This window comes from Pyrus communis, chromosome 11 (genome assembly GCF_963583255.1).
Source record: "Pyrus communis chromosome 11, drPyrComm1.1, whole genome shotgun sequence".
NCBI classification, from domain to species: domain Eukaryota; kingdom Viridiplantae; phylum Streptophyta; class Magnoliopsida; order Rosales; family Rosaceae; genus Pyrus; species Pyrus communis.
In genome coordinates, this window is record NC_084813.1 from 1017515 (window position 1) to 1035218 (window position 17704).

Below are 17704 nucleotides of genomic sequence, written 5' to 3' on the forward strand. Positions count from 1 at the left end.
AAAGTAAATTAAAAGCGATAAGTTAAAGAGAGGAAAAAAAAGGATAAAAAAAGAGTGATCAACCTCTCAATGCAGTCCTCATAAACTAGTCGGCAGCATGGGTTTTTGTCTTTTGTTCTAATCTTGGTTGAGGTCAGATTATATGTGTCAGATGATTAGGCTGCAATTTGCATGGAAGAATGGAATTAAAAAGATTATGGTGGAATCAGATTCTCCATTTATAGTATAATTGATTTTAAATGCAAAAGTGGATAATCACCATCTTGAAAGTTTTGTATTGAATTTTTGTGCCTTTATGCGCCAAACTTGGTCTTATGAAACTTGTCATATTTATTTTGAAAAGAATTTTGTTGATAATGATTTGACTCGTTTGGGTTTGTCATGCAGTTTGGATTGTCTTTTTTTAGCAAACTTCTTTTTCTTGTCGTCCTAGTTGCAGATATAGCTAAAGTCTCATAGTATTATTATATTCTTATATAATTAATATTTTTTAAACGTATGCCCAGTTGTCAACCAAAATAAAGAAAAGAAAAGGGAGAGAGTGTCAAAGAATATCTTCACTTACACAGATCACATTCTTTTCTTTTGCAAAAAATATTCAGATTTCTAAAGCGCTTGACGAAACCAAAAGCAATCTGCAACAATGAACAAGCCAGCCGCATCGCATACATCGTACGTAACGAATTCCGAAAGCCGCCTATAAATGCAGAAACATAAGCTCAGCAACCCTCAAACTGCTTCATCTTTTAAGCATTTGAAACCTTTGCATCTTTAAAAACAAATATATTTTACACAAAAATGGCTTCTGCAGCAGCCGTCAAACGCTCCGATTCCATAGCTGATACCATGCCGGACGCCCTGAGGCAGAGCCGGTACCACATGAAGCGGTGCTTTGCAAAGTACATCGAGAAAGGAAGAAGGATCATGAAGCTTCACCATTTGATGAGTGAAATGGAGACAGTCATAGATGACAAGGCTGAAATGACCCAAGTTTTGGAGGGTGTTCTTGGCTATATATTGTGTTCAACTCAGGTTTCTAATTAAACACTTCTTTTTATATATATGTTCTTTCAATTTGGGGGACTAACTAGAATTATTAACCGTTAGACCGTTAGTTATTTAAAAATACAATGACTAAAATTTAATGGTTAAAAACTCAAGGGTATAGGATACTCCAGAGCATCATAGAATTTTCGTTAAACAATAAATTATTGGTTTTACTTTTGACTTAATGAGATGTTTACTTAATATCATCCACAGGAAGCTGTTGTTGTTCCTCCACATGTTGTCTTTTCAATAAGACTAAATCCAGGATATTGGGAATTCGTTAAGGTCAGCTCTGAGGATCTCTCAGTCGAGGCTATCACTGTCCGAGACTTCATGAAATACAAAGAAGCTTTTGTTGTGCTAGGATAGCACCAAACCACGCGGAACCAACTGAAGCTAACCCACAGGAAATTTATCAAATAAAATGCAAGAACAAAATATAAAAGACACCAAGATTTTAACGAGGTTCCTCAACAGTCAGTGTAACTGGAGTACGTCCTCGGAGCAGTAGGAGCTCACCCAATAATCCACTATCAACCAAATGGGAGTTTACAAAGTGTTGGCAATCTCACAACCCAAATAACCCAATACACCCAATAGCTCTCTCACACCAAAGAAACAAATAGAGGAAGAAATATAAAGAATAATTTCTTCTCTATACATATAGCTCAAAGCTATTACAACAACAACTACTTTGATGGATGATTACTAACCAATTGAAGCAGCAGCTTCTCTTCTCTCTTTGCAGCTCCTTTAGCTCTCTGCAACTCTCCTTAGCTCTCTGCAAAAAGAGCTATTTTCTTCTCTGCCGAACTATAAGCTCTCACTCCCTTTTTTCTCTACAAAGAAAAGAACTCTTTCTTTTCTCTAGTTTTTTATGCCAAAACCAAAGCTCACGGGTGGTGAAGGGAACCAAAACATTTTCTTTTCCCTCTTTTCCTCCCCAAAACAAGGAGAGATATTTCCCTCTTTTTGGTTTGTTTATTATAAAGATATGGCCACTTGGCCACATAATCCAACAATCTCCACCTTGGCCAAGTTCCGAAAACACCATGATAAACCAACCAACACAATTGACACAAAAAAACACTCCCAAACACTAGCAAGAGAACAACTCATGCAGAGCCAATTCTCCAAAACTCCTACTGCTCAACGCCTTCTTTATATAGGCAAAATGTGAGCCAAGTTCAAGCAATGAACAAACTTGGCTACACCAACAACCTTAGTCAACATATCAGCGGGGTTGTCTTTAGTTGGAATCTTCTGGAGAATGATTTCTCCTTCACCAACAACTTCACGAACAAAGTGATAACGCACATCTATGTGCTTGGTCCTCGCATGATGAACCTGATACTTAGCCAAATAAATGGCACTCTGACTATCACAATGCACCTCCACCTGCTTCTGATCAACCCCCAAATCTCTAATCAGCCCATGTATCCAAATGGCCTCCTTTATAGCTTCAGCAACTGCCATATATTCAGCCTCTGTAGTAGACAAAGCAACAGACGACTGCAAAATGGACCTCCAACAAACTGGCCCTTTAGCCATAGTAAACACATAGCCTGTAGTAGACTTCCTTCCATCCAGATCACCTGCATAATCTGAATCAACATAACCAACTGCAAAATGACCAATACCAGAGTCATCTCTCTCAAAGCATAAACCAACGTCTCGAGTACTATGGAGATATCTCAATATCCACTTAGCTGCTTGCCAATGCTCTTTACCTGGATTATGCATATATCGACTCACCATGCCAATTGCATGAGCAATATCCGGTCTAGAGCATACCATTGCATACATCAAACTACCAACCAAATTTGCATATGGTATATTTTTCATTTGTAGCTTCTCTTGATCAGTTTTAGGACATTGTAGAGAACTCAATTTAAAATGAGGAGCCAAAGGGGTACTAACCGGTTTAGTTGAATCATGAACTCCAAACTTCCGAATCAACTTCTCAAGGTATTGTCTTTGATTCAAGCATACCAAACCTTTCTCTCTGTCTCTAGTGATCTCCATGCCAAGGATCTTCTTTGCTTCACCAAGATCCTTCATCTCGAACTCATTCTTCATTTGCTTCTTCAATTTCTCAATCTCTTCAACATTCTTTGAGGCAATCAACATATCATCAACATATATCAACAAATAAATGAAAGACTCATCTTGCAACTTCTTGAAGTACACACAATGATCATATTGACTTCTAGAATAATTTTGGCCTCTCATAAATTTATCAAACCTCAAATACCATTGCCTTGGAGATTGCTTCAAGCCATAAAGTGATTTCTTCAACTTGCAAAACAAATTTTCTTTCCCTTTCACTTTATACCCATCCGGTTGACACATATAAATTTCTTCATTCAAATCACCATGTAGGAAAGCCGTCTTCACATCAAGTTGCACAAGCTCAAGATCATATTGTGCAACAAGAGCTAACATAATGCGAATTGAGGAGTGCTTCACAACTGGAGAAAAGATTTCATTGTAGTCAATGCCCTCCTTTTGTGCATACCCTTTAGCAACTAATCTTGCTTTGAATCTGACATTGCGTTTCTCATCAGTATCTTCCTTCTTGGCATACACCCATTTGCAACCAATAGCTTTCTTACCCTTAGGCAATTTAGCTAACTCCCAAGTCTTATTTTTCATGAGAGAATTCATCTCGTCGCCCATGGCATTGCACCACTTCTCCTTTTCCTCACTCTCAATGGCTTCCTCAAAATTGGATGGAATCTCATCAGTGATAATAGGAAGAGCAAAAGCAACATAATCACTATACCGAGCTGGCTTGGTAATTTGTCTTTTTCCTCTGTTCTTGGCAATAGACTCTTGAGGTGAAACTTGCTCTTCAACTTGAATAGAATCTTCAAGTTCAACTTCTTCAACATCCTCATGGTCTCCCACTTCTTCACTTGTAGTGGCTTCGACATCAGCGGAAATAGGATTTGAAGTACTAGATGCAACTTTCTCAAGCTCCACCTGTTGGACATCTTTCATATTCTTTTCAGAGTCTCTGAACATATTTTCTTCATCAAATGTCACATCTCTGCTGATTACAAGTTTCTTCATCTCCGGGCACCATAACCTGTAACCTTTGACACCACTACTAAAACCAAGAAAGATAGCCTTTTTGGCTCTAGGATCAAGTTTATTTTCAGTTACATGAAAATAAGCAGGTGAACCAAAAATACGAATATAATCATAATCAGTAGAAGGTTTTCCAATCCATACCTCTATTGGTGTCTTACCCTGAATAGCAGCTGAGGGTAATCGGTTGATGATGTGACATGCATAAGTAACTGCCTCTGCCCAAAATGACTTGCTCAAACCCGACTGAGACAACATGCATCTAACCTTCTCAAGCAAGGTTCGATTCAATCTTTCTGCAACTCCATTTTGTTGTGGAGTTCCCCGGACACTAAAATGTCTTACAATCCCTTCTTCTTTGCAAACTTTAAAGAAAGGGTCGGATGTGTATTCACCACCATTATCCGATCTCAAAATCTTAATCTTTCTCCCAGTCTGGTTCTCAACCATTTTCTTCCAACCCAAGAAAATGCTCAACACCTCACTCTTGTGCTTCATAGTGTAGACCCAAGACCTTCTTGAATAATCATCAACAAAGGTCACGAACCAATGTCTACCACTCAAAGAGGGAGTCTTTGTAGGACCCCAAACATCCGAATGCACATAATCAAGAATGCCCTTCGTCTGATGTAGAGCAGTACCAAACTTCACTCTAGTTTGCTTCCCCAAGACACAATGCTCACAGAAGTCAAGCTTACAAGTCGTGGCACCTTTTAGAAGACCTTGTTTCACAAGCCCTTGTAGAGCTTTCTCACCGGCATGGCCTAATCTCATATGCCACAATCTAGTAGTATCAGAATCGGATGTGCCCATATTTTCTGAGACTACAGATGCTTCACCTGTCACAGTGCTTCCTTGCAATAAATACAAATGGCCACATCGAGGAGCTTTCATCACAACAAGTGCACCATAAGTCACCTTCAATGTCTGCCCATCTGAATGAAACCTGAAGCCCTTGGCTTCCAAAGTTCCCAAAGAAATAAGATTTTTCTTCAAATTCGGTACATACCGAACACCTGTCAACTCTTTAACCATGCCATCATGCAACTTCAAACGAACTGTACCAATCCCTTTTGTTGTGCAAGGATTGTCATCTCCCATGAACACAACACCGCCATCAAACTCTTTCAAGCTTGAAAACCAATCCTTGTGAGGAGTCATATGATGAGTACAACCCGTATCCAACACCCACTTAGTAGCACAATCAAATGATGAGGAAGTGGTTAAAGCAAAATCAGAAAAATCTGTTTCAACCTCAGCAACATTAGCTTCAGAACTTTCTTTGCCTTTGGTCTTCAATCTAGGACAATCTTTCTTCCAATGGCCCTTATTACGACAAAAGGCACATTCATCCCTTTCCAAAGGTTTTCTACCTTTAGAGTTTCCTCTAGGTCGAGACTGTGATTTTTTCCTGCTAGAAGAGGATCTCCTCTCCGATGATCTACCTCTAACAAATAAAGCTTCAGAGGTACTATCATGATTTTTATCTCTATGCCTCATTTCATAATTCATCAAGGCATTTGACACATCTTCAAATTTCACAGTTTCTTTACCATGCATAATAGTGGTAACAAAATGCTCATAAGAGTTCGGCAAGGAATTCAACAATATTAAGGCCTTATCTTCATCCTTAATATCCTCATCTAAATTTAACAAGTCGGCAATCAACTTATTAAAAGCATCAAGGTGTCTAATCATTTTTGTACCTTCTTTGTATTGGAAGCGGTAGAGCTTTTTCTTCAAGTGTAGCCGGTTCTCTGCACTCTTCGTCATATACTTGTCTTCCAATTTTTGCCACAACACACTTGCCAAAGTCTCCCGCATCACAAAATACTTCTGAGTTTTTGCAAGGCACAACCGAATTGAAGAGCAAGCCCACAAATTTAATTTCTCCCATTCCAGTTTCGACATAGCTTCAGGCTTCTCTCCCAAGGCGGCAAGAAGATCTTGTTGAGCCAACACATCTTTAACCTCACATTGCCACATCCCGAAGTTGTTTGTGCCATCAAACTTTTCCACTTCGAACTTTGCATTTTGCACCGTAGTTCTTGCAAACCCGGAGCTGCTTCCAAAAGGATTCTCATCTTGCCCGTCTGACATCTTTGGCAACTAGACAGTACCCAAGAGCAACCAGTGCTCTGATACCAATTGTTGTGCTAGGATAGCACCAAACCACGCGGAACCAACTGAAGCTAACCCACAGGAAATTTATCAAATAAAATGCAAGAACAAAATATAAAAGACACCAAGATTTTAACGAGGTTCCTCAACAGTCAGTGTAACTGGAGTACGTCCTCGGAGCAGTAGGAGCTCACCCAATAATCCACTATCAACCAAATGGGAGTTTACAAAGTGTTGGCAATCTCACAACCCAAATAACCCAATACACCCAATAGCTCTCTCACACCAAAGAAACAAATAGAGGAAGAAATATAAAGAATAATTTCTTCTCTATACATATAGCTCAAAGCTATTACAACAACAACTACTTTGATGGATGATTACTAACCAATTGAAGCAGCAGCTTCTCTTCTCTCTTTGCAGCTCCTTTAGCTCTCTGCAACTCTCCTTAGCTCTCTGCAAAAAGAGCTATTTTCTTCTCTGCCGAACTATAAGCTCTCACTCCCTTTTTTCTCTACAAAGAAAAGAACTCTTTCTTTTCTCTAGTTTTTTATGCCAAAACCAAAGCTCACGGGTGGTGAAGGGAACCAAAACATTTTCTTTTCCCTCTTTTCCTCCCCAAAACAAGGAGAGATATTTCCCTCTTTTTGGTTTGTTTATTATAAAGATATGGCCACTTGGCCACATAATCCAACAGCTTTATATGATGATAAATGGTACATGTTTTTTTCCTTCTTAAAGTTTTTTCTTTTATACAATACAATATTCCAAACTACTCAAATCTACGAGGAGCGAGATTTCATTTTGGGTGCAAGGGATGATGATGAGCACACTGGCTTCGCTAACCACCAACCGGCCTAACCCCCATATGCTTTTCATTGCAGGTCAAATGATGAACATGCATTGGAGGTGGATTTTAGAGCAATTGATTTCTCTACTCCTCACTTGACTCTATCCTCCTCATCGGAAATGGAATCGATTATGTTACCAGGTTTACCACTTCAAAGCTAGCTGGAAAACTGGAGAATGCACAACCCCTCGTGGATTACTTACTTTCACTAAATCATCAAGGAGAAGTATGGGAATCACAGAAATTTAATTCTACAAAACATAAAATTGGATGCAGAGAAATTCCAATTTCATTCTAATGATAAGGTTTGAAACATAGTTTATGTGATTTTGAATTTACAGCAGCTTATTCTAAATGAGACCCTCAACACGGCTTTGAAGCTTCAGGCAGCTCTGATTGTAACAGAAGTGTACCTCTCAACACTTCCTAAGGACACACCATTCCAAAATTTTGAACTAAGGTGACTCTTCCTCTCAGGTTCTTCTGCCGGTGTCATGTAATGTAACTTGCAATCTGAAACCGAGCGTCATTTACAGGTTTAAGGAGTGGGGCTTTGAGAAGGGGTGGGGAGACACTGCAGAAAGAACAAGGGAGACAATGAAAATACTTTCAGAAGTACTTCAAGCTCCAGACCCGTTGAACATGGATAGGTTTTTCAGTAGGCTTCCCACAATATTCAATGTTGTAATATTCTCTCCCCATGGCTACTTTGGCCAAGCAGATGTTCTTGGCTTACCAGACACAGGCGGGCAGGTATAAATTTGAATACTGCATCCAATATGCTAAGTCTCCTTGCAAATGGAATTTGTTACTGAGACGAAATTTTTTGAACTCTGCTATTCAAAACAGGTGGTTTACATTCTGGATCAAGTGAAAGCTATGGAGGAAGAACTGACTCTGAGAATTAAGCAACAAGGACTTACTGTGAAGCCTCAAATTCTAGTGGTGTGTTTCACATACAACTATGGACGATTTGCTTTGAAGTTGGAAGGTAGTTCGGTTTATTTACCATTATCTAACTACAGTTGTTGGCTACAATAGGTGACAAGACTCATACCCGAAGCAAGGGGAACTAAGTGCAACCAAGAGTTGGAACAAATCAATGGCACCAAGTACTCTAACATCCTTAGGGTGCCATTTAGGACAGAAAAGGGTATCCTGCGCCGTTGGGTTTCTCGTTTTGACATCTATCCCTATCTTGAGTTGTTTACACAGGCATGTTTTCCGTCGATATTTAAATTCATACTTTTAGAGTGCTCAATTATTGATTTTGTTCCTTATGTACTTTCTGCTTTAAAATAATTGTTCCACTTGTTTCAAACTACTAGGATGCGACTGCCAAAATCCTCTACCTGATGGAAGGAAAGCCGGATCTTATTATTGGAAACTACACAGATGGCAATTTGGTGGCGTCTCTCATGGCTAATAAACTTGGGATAACTCAGGTCACTGTTAATTTATCTTATAGATACAACCGTAACACATTTTTCTCCCACTTTGTATTTACTAACCCGTAGCGCGTTAAAACCAGGCAACTATTGCTCATGCTTTGGAGAAGACCAAGTACGAAGATTCAGACATCAACTGGAAGGAGTTAGATCCCAAGTATCACTTCTCATGCCAATTTCTTGCTGACACAATCTCAATGAATACCAGGAAATTGCAGGAAGGTTAACAAAATTAACCAGCATTCATATGTTCGGACACCCTTACTAAATGATTACATTACAGTTTACACCATAATGTACTTGGATGTTGTTTTGCAGCAAAGACAGACCAGGACAATACGAAAGTCATACTGCATTTACGCTCCCGGGGCTCTGTAGAGTTGTTTCTGGCATCAATGTATTTGACCCCAAATTCAACATCGCTGCTCCTGGGGCGGATCAGTCTGTATATTTCCCCTACTCAGAGAAGCAGAAACGGCTCACTTCATTCTATCCTGCCATTGAAGAACTACTGTTTAGTAAAGAGGATAACAGTGAACATCTGTAAGTCCTGGACTAGCAAATCATTCTTTAAGAATTCAAATGCTGATCAAAAGTAATCTAACGTCAACCTGAACCATTTTCTTGAACAGTGGATTTCTAGTAGAACGGAAGAAACCTATCATCTTCTCAATGGCAAGGCTGGATATTGTTAAAAACATTACCGGGTTGGTTGAGTGGTACGGGAAGAACAAGAGGCTGAGAAATTTGGTTAACCTTGTGGTAGTTGGTGGATTCTTTGACCCTTCGAAATCAAAAGATAGAGAAGAAATCGCTGAAATAAAGAAGATGCATACACTGATAGAGAAGTACCAACTCAGGGGTCAGATCAGATGGATAGCAGCACAGGCTGATAGGAACCGAAATGGAGAGCTCTACCGTTGCATTGCTGACACAAGGGGAGCTTTTGTGCAACCTGCCCTGTATGAAGCATTTGGTCTGACTGTCATTGAGGCAATGAACTGTGGATTGCCCACCTTTGCAACCAACCAAGGCGGCCCGGCTGAAATCATCGTTGATGAGGTCTCTGGTTTCCATATTGATCCTAACAACGGAGATGAAGCAAGCAACAAAATCGCTGATTTCTTTGAGAAGTCCAAGACTGATGCTGCGTATTGGGACAGATTTTCCAAAGCAGGCTTGCAGCGCATATACGAATGGTAAATACACAACCTCTGCATCCATACTTATTTGGTTAAAAACCAACATCTTTTTCCATGGAATTTAAAACAAGTTATCGAAACTTTGTAGCTACACTTGGAAGATATATGCAAACAAGGTGTTGAACATGGGGAGCACTTATACTTTCTGGAGGCAGTTGAACAAAGAGCAGAAACAGGCAAAGCAAAGATACATCCAGATGTTCTTTAATCTCCAATATAGGAACTGGGTATGTTACAGATTATGCTTATACATAGGATGCATCCCATATCTATTTCTCATTCTATTAGGCTCGAGACTTCGACCCTAATTTTCATCGGCATTGTTGCAGGTGAAGAATGTGCCTGTCCCAAGTGATGAACCTGAGCAACCAAAGCCAACTGCCAAACCACAGACCACATTAAGGCATGTGAACCTGAGCAACGAAACTTTATGAACACGTCTTAAATGCATGCTTATCGTTCTAAAATGCATCTGTTAACATGACCTCTCTTATTTCTCTAATCCCATTGTACTGTTCATCCAAAACTAACAACAAATGATTGATGTGCAGCTCAAGGCGCTCACAGTCTCGATTGCAAAGGTAAAGAGTAAGATCGCCACAAACGGCTTGTTTTCAATCTTTTCCCTAAAGCCAGCATAAACTGAAAATTAATTCTTCTCCGCATAATTTCAGGTTGTTTGGAAATTAAGGTCAAATAAAGGGAGCTTGATCGAGGATTGCCAATTGTGCTACCCAACTGCAATACTTATACCGCCTCTTCTGTTTCCTATACATTAACTCCCTATTATTCATTTGCAAAGAAGAATTATTGTTGCATAACCATTGGAGCATGAAAGTTTGTTTTTATGTAATAAAATTATACCAAATTTACAGTTTGTGAGGCTTTCAATTCATATTTTCAACCTAACGGTTCGGTGTTGGTTTAGTTACACTTTGTGATTTTATGCACGATGAACTCAGTAATATATTTTTTATTTTACAAGATGATATTTTCTAATTTAGTTTAATTTAAAGGGAGTAGGATTTGAACTCGGTGAAATAAAAAAAAATGGATGGAAATAACACTGCCCTACTCGACTAGTGTAATCAACATCTAAGATTTACTCAATGACACTACATGATGATTAATTAAACTTTCTAACTAAATTATTATACCATTTTCAATTCTTCAATTCGTCTGCCATAACAATTTAATTCAATTCAACCAGTGTATTAAAAATGACGAGATATTGTAATACCAATTTGTCCCGCTCACATCGATCAATTTTAATTTTCAATATTAAAAGTACATATAATTAACAATCTCTTCTTTTTAAGCACTCTCTCTCCCTAATCTCTATAACTATCGGGGATTCTCTCCCTCCCCTTTTTCCTCTCCTCCTTCACTTTCTCTCACAGTTTTTTCTTCTTCTCTCTCTCTATTTGTATTTTTTTTTTCTCTTTCTCCAAAGATGAAATCTTGAGCGTTCAACCAAGAGGAGAAAAAAGAAGGAAAAAAGAAGAGAGATAATCCTTGTTCAAATCATATGCTAAGCATGTCATGCTCCGACAGTCCCACTAGTGGAATAGGGGTTATGATTTTCACTGTATTAATTTTTCTCCTCCACCTCCCATATGTTGTTATTTGTTCGCAGTTGATTTATTAAATCTTATGATTAGAAACTATAACACAAGTACAAAGAAATAAAGAGAAAATACGAAACAAAAATGTTTCTTTGTTCACTAGGTGACTAAGGAGTATTTAGTCATTCATCCTTTGATTTGATATCAATGACAGATCAAATCAAATGATAAATAAACATATGAATCATCTGGTACTTGGTAATCAAAATAACAGAAATCAAATCCGATAATCATTCTGGCGTTTAATCCAACCGAAAATAAATATATAGTAAATTAGAAGTGATAAGTTAAAGAGAGGAAAAAAAGGATAAAAAGAGAGTGATCAACCTCTCAATGCAGTCCTCATAAACTAGTCGGCAGCATGGCTTTTTGTCTTTTGTTCCAATCTTGGTCGAGGTCAGATTATGGGCTGGTTTGGTATTAATGTGCTTTGAAAAAAAGCTGCTTCTGCTGTACTGTGAGAATAAGCAGCTGTGAAATAAAGCAGCAGAGTGTTTGGTAAACTTTTTTGTAAAAGTGCCTTTGAAAAAAAAAAAAACAGTATTAAAGTGTTTGGTAAACTTTTATGTAAAACAGATGTGAAAAAAAACCGGTTTTTCAAAGCTTGGTTTTGCAGCTTCTTGTTTTTGGCTTTTTTTCATCCAAAACTGTGAAAAAAAGCTGAATCTGAGTGTTTACCAAACACAAAAACAGCTCCCAGCTTTTTTTTATAGCAGTTTTTTTCAGAATCACCTCAGTACCAAACCAGGTCTATATGTGTCAGATTATTAGGCTGTAATTTGCATGGAAGAATGGAATTAAAAAGATTATGGTGGAATCAGATTCTCTATTTATAGTATAATTGATTTTAAATGCAAAAGTGGATATTCACCATCTTGAAAGTTTAGTATTGAATTTTCGTGCCTCTATGTGCCAAACTTGGTCTTATGAAACTTGTCATATTTATCGTGAAAAGAATTTTGTTGATAATGATTTGGCTCGTTTGGGTTTGTCATGCAGTTTGGGTTCAGTCATTTTTTAGCAAACTCCTTTTTTTTCTTGTCGTTCTAGTTGCAGATATAGCTAAAGTCTCATAGTATTATTATATTCTTATATAATTAATATTTTTTAAACGTATGCCCGGTTGTCAACCAAAATAAAGAAAAGAAAAGGGAGAGAGTGTCTAAGAATATCTTCACTTACACAGATCACATTCTTTTCTTTTGCAAAAAATATTCAGATTTCTAAAGCGCTTGACGAAACCAAAAGCAATCTGCAACAATGAACAAGCCAGCCGCATCGCATACGTCGTAAGTAACGAATTCCGAAAGCCGCCTATAAATGCAGAAACATAAGCTCAGCAACCGTCAAACTGCTTCATCTTTTAAGCATTTGAAACCTTTGCATCTTTAAAAACAAATATATTTTACACAAAAATGGCTTCTGCAGCGGCCGTCAAACGCTCCGATTCCATAGCTGATACCATGCCGGACGCCCTGAGACAGAGCCGGTACCACATGAAGCGGTGCTTTGCAAAGTACATCGAGAAAGGAAGAAGGATCATGAAGCTTCACCATTTGATGAGTGAAATGGAGACAGTCATAGATGACAAGGCTGAAATGACCCAAGTTTTGGAGGGTGTTCTTGGCTATATATTGTGTTCAACTCAGGTTTCTAATTAAACACTTCTTTTTATATATATGTTCTTTCATTTTGGGGGACTAACTAGAATTATTAACCGTTAGACCGTTGGTTATTTAAAAATACAATGACTAAAATTTAATGGTTAAAAACTTAAGGGTATAGGATACTCGCATCATAGAATTTTCGTTAAACAATAAATTATTGGTTTTACTTTTGACTTAATGAGATGTTTACTTAATATAATCCACAGGAAGCTGTTGTTGTTCCTCCACATGTTGTCTTTTCAATAAGACTAAATCCAGGATATTGGGAATTCGTTAAGGTCAGCTCTGAGGATCTCTCAGTCGAGGCTATCACTGTCCGAGACTTCTTGAAATACAAAGAAGCTTTATATGATGATAAATGGTACATGTTTTTTTCCTTCTTAAAGTTTTTTCTTTTATACAATACAATATTCTAAACTACTCAAATCTACGAGGAGCGAGATTTGATTTTGGGTGCAAGGGATGATGATGAGCACACTGGCTTCGCTAACCACCAACCGGCCTAACCCCCATATGCTTTTCATTGCAGGTCAAATGATGAACATGCATTGGAGGTGGATTTTAGAGCAATTGATTTCTCTACTCCTCACTTGACTCTATCCTCCTCGATCGGAAATGGAATCGATTATGTTACCAAGTTTACCACTTCAAAGCTAGCTGGAAAACTGGAGAATGCACAACCCCTTGTGGATTACTTACTTTCACTAAATCATCAAGGAGAAGTATGGGAATCACAGAAATTTAATTCTACAAAACATAAAATTGGATGCAAAGAAATTCCAATTTCATTCTAATGATAAGGTTTGAAACATAGTTTATGTGATTTTGAATTTACAGCAGCTTATTCTAAATGAGACCCTCAACACGGCTTTGAAGCTTCAGGCGGCTCTGATTGTAACGGAAGTGTACCTCTCAACACTTCCTAAGGACACACCATTCCAAAATTTTGAACTAAGGTGACTCTTCCTCTCAGGTTCTTCTGCCAGTGTCATGTAATGTAACTTGCAATCTGAAACCGAGCGTCATTTACAGGTTTAAGGAGTGGGGCTTTGAGAAGGGGTGGGGAGACACTGCAGAAAGAACAAGGGAGACAATGAAAATACTTTCAGAAGTACTTCAAGCTCCAGACCCATTGAACATGGATAGGTTTTTCAGTAGGCTTCCCACAATATTCAATGTTGTAATATTCTCTCCCCATGGCTACTTTGGCCAAGCAGATGTTCTTGGCTTACCAGACACAGGCGGGCAGGTATAAATTTGAATACTGCATCCGATATGCTAAGTCTCCTTGCAAATGGAATTTGTTACTGAGACGAAATTTTTTGAACTCTGCTATTCAAAACAGGTGGTTTACATTCTGGATCAAGTGAAAGCTATGGAGGAAGAACTGACTCTGAGAATTAAGCAACAAGGACTTACTGTGAAGCCTCAAATTCTAGTGGTACAACTATGGACGATTTGCTTTGAAGTTGGAAGGTAGTTCGGTTTATTTACCATTATCTAACTACAGTTGTTGGCTACAATAGGTGACAAGACTCATACCCGAAGCAAGGGGAACTAAGTGCAACCAAGAGTTGGAACAAATCAATGGCACCAAGTACTCTAACATCCTTAGGGTGCCATTTAGGACAGAAAAGGGTATCCTGCGCCGTTGGGTTTCTCGTTTTGACATCTATCCCTATCTTGAGTTGTTTACACAGGCATGTTTTCCGTCGATATTTAAATTCATACTTTTAGAGTGCTCAATTATTGATTTTGTTCCTTATGTACTTTCTGCTCTAAAATAATTGTTCCACTTGTTTCAAACTACTAGGATGCTACTGCCAAAATCCTCTACCTGATGGAAGGAAAGCCGGATTTTATTATTGGAAACTACACAGATGGCAATTTGGTGGCGTCTCTCATGGCTAATAAACTTGGGATAACTCAGGTCACTGTTAATTTATCTTATAGATACAACCGTAACACATTTTTCTCCCGCTTTGTATTTACTAACCCGTAGCATGTTAAAACCAGGCAACTATTGCTCATGCTTTGGAGAAGACCAAGTACGAAGATTCAGACATCAACTGGAAGGAGTTAGATCCCAAGTATCACTTCTCATGCCAATTTCTTGCTGACACAATCTCAATGAATGCTACAGATTTTGTCATTGCAAGCACATACCAGGAAATTGCAGGAAGGTTAGCAAAATTAACCAGCATTCATATACTCGACACCCTTACCAAATGATTACATTACAGTTTACACCATAATGTACATGGATGTTGTTTTGCAGCAAAGACAGACCAGGACAATACGAAAGTCATACTGCATTTACGCTCCCAGGGCTCTGTAGAGTTGTTTCTGGCATCAATGTATTTGACCCCAAATTCAACATTGCCGCTCCTGGGGCGGATCAGTCTGTATATTTCCCCTACTCAGAGAAGCAGAAACGGCTCACTTCATTCTCTCCTGCCATTGAAGAACTACTGTTTAGTAAAGAGGATAACAGTGAACATCTGTAAGTCCTGGACTAGCAAATCGTTCTTTTAGAATTCAAATGCTGATCAAAAGTAATCTAACATCAACCTGAACCATTCTCTTGAACAGTGGATTTCTAGTAGACCGGAAGAAACCTATCATCTTCTCAATGGCAAGGCTGGACATTGTTAAAAACATTACCGGGTTGGTTGAGTGGTACGGGAAGAACAAGAGGCTGAGAAATTTGGTTAACCTTGTGGTAGTTGGTGGATTCTTTGACCCTTCGAAATCAAAAGATAGAGAAGAAATCGCTGAAATAAAGAAGATGCATACACTGATAGAGAAGTACCAACTCAGGGGTCAGATCAGATGGATAGCAGCACAGACTGATAGGAACCGAAATGGAGAGCTCTACCGTTGCATTGCCGACACAAGGGGAGCTTTTGTGCAACCTGCCCTGTATGAAGCATTCGGTCTGACTGTCATTGAGGCAATGAACTGTGGATTGCCCACCTTTGCAACCAACCAAGGAGGCCCGGCTGAAATCATAGTTGATGAGGTCTCTGGTTTCCATATTGATCCTAACAACGGAGATGAAGCAAGCGACAAAATTGCTGATTTCTTTGAGAAGTCCAAGACTGATGCTGCATATTGGGACAGATTTTCCAATGCAGGCTTGCAGCGCATATACGAATGGTAAATACACAACCTCTGCGTCCATACTTATTTGCTTAAAAACCAACCTCTTTTTCCATGGAATTTAAAACAAGTTATCGAAACTTTGTAGCTACACTTGGAAGATATATGCAAACAAGGTGTTGAACATGGGGAGCACTTATACTTTCTGGAGGCAGTTGAAGAAAGAGCAGAAACAGGCAAAGCATAGATACATCCAGATGTTCTTTAATCTCCAATATAGGAACTTGGTGTGTTACAGATTATGCTTATACATAGGATGCATCCCATATCTATTTCTCAATCTATTAAGCTCGAGAGTTCCCTAATTTTAATCGGCATTGTTGCAGGTGAAGAATGTGCCTGTCCCAAGTGATGAACCTGAACAACCAGCAGCGCCAAAGTCAATTGCCAAACCACAGACCACATCAAGGCATGTGAACCTGAGCAACGAAACTTTATGAACACGTCTTAAATGCATGCTTATCGTTCTAAAATGCATCTGTTAACATGACCTCTCTTATTTCTCTAATCACATTGTACTGTTCATCCAAAACTAACGACAAAAAATTAATGTGCAGCTCAAGGCGCTCACAGTCTCGATTGCAAAGGTAGAGAGTAAGATCGCCACAAACGGCTTGTTTTCAATCTTTTCGCTAAGGCCAACATAAACTGAAAAAATTCTTCACTCCATAATTGCAGGTTGTTTGGAGCCTAAGTTAAGGTCAAATAAGGAGAGCTTGATTGAGGATTGCCATTTGAGCTACCCAACCGCGATACTGCCATTTCTGTTTCTTAAACATTAATTCCCTATTATTCATTTGCAAAGAAAAATTGTTGTTGGTAACTATTGAAGCATGAAAGTTTGTTTTTATGTAATAAAATTATACCAAATTTACAATTTGCGAGGGTTTCAATTCATATTTTTCAATCCAACCGTTCGGTGTTGGTTCATTGACACGTTGTGATTTTATGCATTATGAAATCAGTGATATTTTCTTTTGATAAGACGATATTCTCTATTTAGCTTAGTTTAGGGGAGCAGGATTTGAACTCGAGTGAAGGAGACGGAGAAAACGGACACTGCCCTGCTCAATTAGCGTAACCCACATCTAAATTTACTCAATAATATTACATGGTGATTAAACTTTCTAACTAAATTATTATACCTTTTTCAGTTGTTCAATTCATCTGCCATAACAATTTAATCCAATTCAACCAACTAACAATTTTAAATCCTCAGCAACCCTAAATAAACAAACCAACCAGACGAAGAGACTTTGCATAACTAGCTATTTTCCACCTTTAATTCTTTTTATCCAAGAGAAGAAGGAAACTGTCTCTCTCTCTGTCTCATCTTTACAGTGAAAGAATCTCCTGTTGGTTTAAAATTGTGTTCTCTGTCAAGAAAAAATGTCACTTATAAGCAGTGTTTAAAATATCTACGAAATTGTCGATTTTTTTATCGAAATATTTAAAAAATCAAGGATTGATATGAAAAGGGGGTTGAAAA

At 38.4% G+C, this 17704-nt stretch overlaps 1 protein-coding gene and 1 pseudogene across 1 annotated transcript; both read left to right on the forward strand.

The window, feature by feature from the left end:
• The first annotated feature begins 798 nt into the window (after positions 1-798).
• LOC137707685 (sucrose synthase 7-like) lies at positions 799-10346 on the forward strand (annotated as a pseudogene).
• A 2455-nt stretch (positions 10347-12801) lies between these two features.
• Positions 12802-17156, forward strand: LOC137708409 (sucrose synthase 5-like). Its single transcript, XM_068447478.1, has 15 exons — positions 12802-13035; positions 13260-13414; positions 13583-13775; positions 13891-14009; positions 14086-14302; positions 14399-14494; positions 14580-14753; positions 14867-14983; positions 15070-15236; positions 15332-15556; positions 15646-16212; positions 16304-16442; positions 16542-16624; positions 16773-16802; positions 16894-17156. The coding sequence occupies exons 1-15, from the start codon at positions 12802-12804 to the stop codon at positions 16907-16909; spliced, it is 2532 nt and encodes an 843-aa protein (XP_068303579.1). The 3' UTR covers positions 16910-17156.
• The last annotated feature ends 548 nt before the right edge of the window (positions 17157-17704 follow it).

Excerpts from the sequence above, each read along its gene's own strand:
- LOC137708409 (XM_068447478.1), top strand. The coding sequence starts at position 12,802 with ATGGCTTCTGCAGCGGCCGTCAAACGCTCCGATTCCATAGCTGATACC. Across the intron at positions 14,495-14,579 it reads TGAAGCCTCAAATTCTAGTG|GTGACAAGACTCATACCCGA; the intron begins GTACAACTATGG and ends TGGCTACAATAG. Across the intron at positions 15,237-15,331 it reads TACCAGGAAATTGCAGGAAG|CAAAGACAGACCAGGACAAT; the intron begins GTTAGCAAAATT and ends GTTGTTTTGCAG.